The sequence below is a fragment of the Pteropus alecto genome, unplaced genomic scaffold (genome assembly GCF_000325575.1).
Source record: "Pteropus alecto unplaced genomic scaffold, ASM32557v1 scaffold25, whole genome shotgun sequence".
In the NCBI taxonomy this organism is placed as follows: Eukaryota; Metazoa; Chordata; class Mammalia; order Chiroptera; family Pteropodidae; genus Pteropus; species Pteropus alecto.
Genome location: NW_006441955.1, coordinates 29602519 through 29603746, shown reverse-complemented (window position 1 = coordinate 29603746; position 1228 = coordinate 29602519). Strand labels below are relative to the sequence as shown.

Below are 1228 nucleotides of genomic sequence, written 5' to 3'. Positions count from 1 at the left end.
ATTCAAAACACCATGTTGTCTTAAAAGTCTTTTGGCCATTCCAACCACGTAGTTCATTCATCCCTTCCAAGGCCCCTTACTTATCCATTTTGGCAACATCTGCAGACTTCACAAGGATTTTACAAATGACTAACACAAATAAACCAAAGAGAGCTGCAATGTTGGGAGGGAGGGAGGTGGAGGGACAGATAAACACATGATATTTACTTGATTGAGTCAACTGGTCGGCTGTGGCCCAAGGCACTGGCTCTCTGGGGTTCACAGCTGACTTTCTACTTTCCGCCAGATCGCAGTCACCCACATTGGCCATGGCCCAGAGCCGGCGCTTCCCGCCCCGGAGCCCCGCCCCGACCGCCTGCGGAGCGTCAGGCCTCGCCCCGCCTGGCCTGAGGATCCTGCTCGCCACCCGGTGTCTTACCAGCATGTCCAGTCCGCCGCTCATACTCTGGCGCCTCCTCGCCTGCCCACGGAGCGGCGCCCCAGGGATCGCTCCGCTGCTGCTGCTGCTGCCACTGCTCCTGCTGCTCCCAGTCCTGGCCGCGGCCAACTGCCCGTGCCAAGATCCAGTGCTGTGCCAACCCATCCGCCAGCGCCCGGACTTCGAGGTAAGCACCTCTCGCCTGCCCCTCTGGGTCTGGTTCTCAAGCCCGATGAGAAGTTAGAGTAGGGCCGAGCCCTAAAAAGAGTGATGTGGGTGCTGAAATCAACTTCCACCACTCGCTGAGGGCCTTTCTGTTTACGGATTTCTTCATCTCATAGATGAGGAAACTCGGGCTCAGAGAAGTTGAATAACTCGTCCCACGTCTCACAAGTGCCAGCCCGCAAGAGGCAGGCAAATATTTAAACACAGAGCTGCCTCCAAACACAAGCTCCTTGCATTACGCCGCTGTGTCTCTGCAGCTCAGTCTGGCCTTACAAGCAAGGAGCTAGGATGAGGAGCTACTCCCTGAGTGGCAAGACCCGCTGGTTTCCAAGAGAATGAGGATTCCGTGAGAAGCAATCTCAGCACCCAGCAGGGCATTGGAGGGCAGGATGTTCTGACAACCTTTGCTTTCCCACACTCACAGCCCCTTCGTTTAGGCACCTCAAAGCCACCCAGAAGGCTGGTAAAAACATGTCTTTCGGTAACTTTTCCTTCTACTCACCTAACAATTTCTAAGGCCTTTAGCAACTTGAAGCAAACCTTTTTGGAGGCAACGTGAAAACCAGCTGTAGAGATTGATGACTG

The 1228-nt window shown here is 54.6% G+C and overlaps 1 protein-coding gene across 1 annotated transcript in view; it reads left to right on the top strand.

Moving 5' to 3' along the window:
• Positions 1 to 317: 317 nt before the first annotated feature.
• The window catches only part of CTBS (chitobiase), a 17768-nt gene continuing 16857 nt past the window's right edge, over positions 318 to 1228 (top strand). Inside the window, exon 1 of the mRNA XM_006919362.3 lies at positions 318 to 605. Coding sequence (XP_006919424.1) covers positions 423 to 605 — 183 coding nt within the window. The 5' untranslated portion in view covers positions 318 to 422. The remainder of the gene's footprint in view (positions 606 to 1228) is intronic.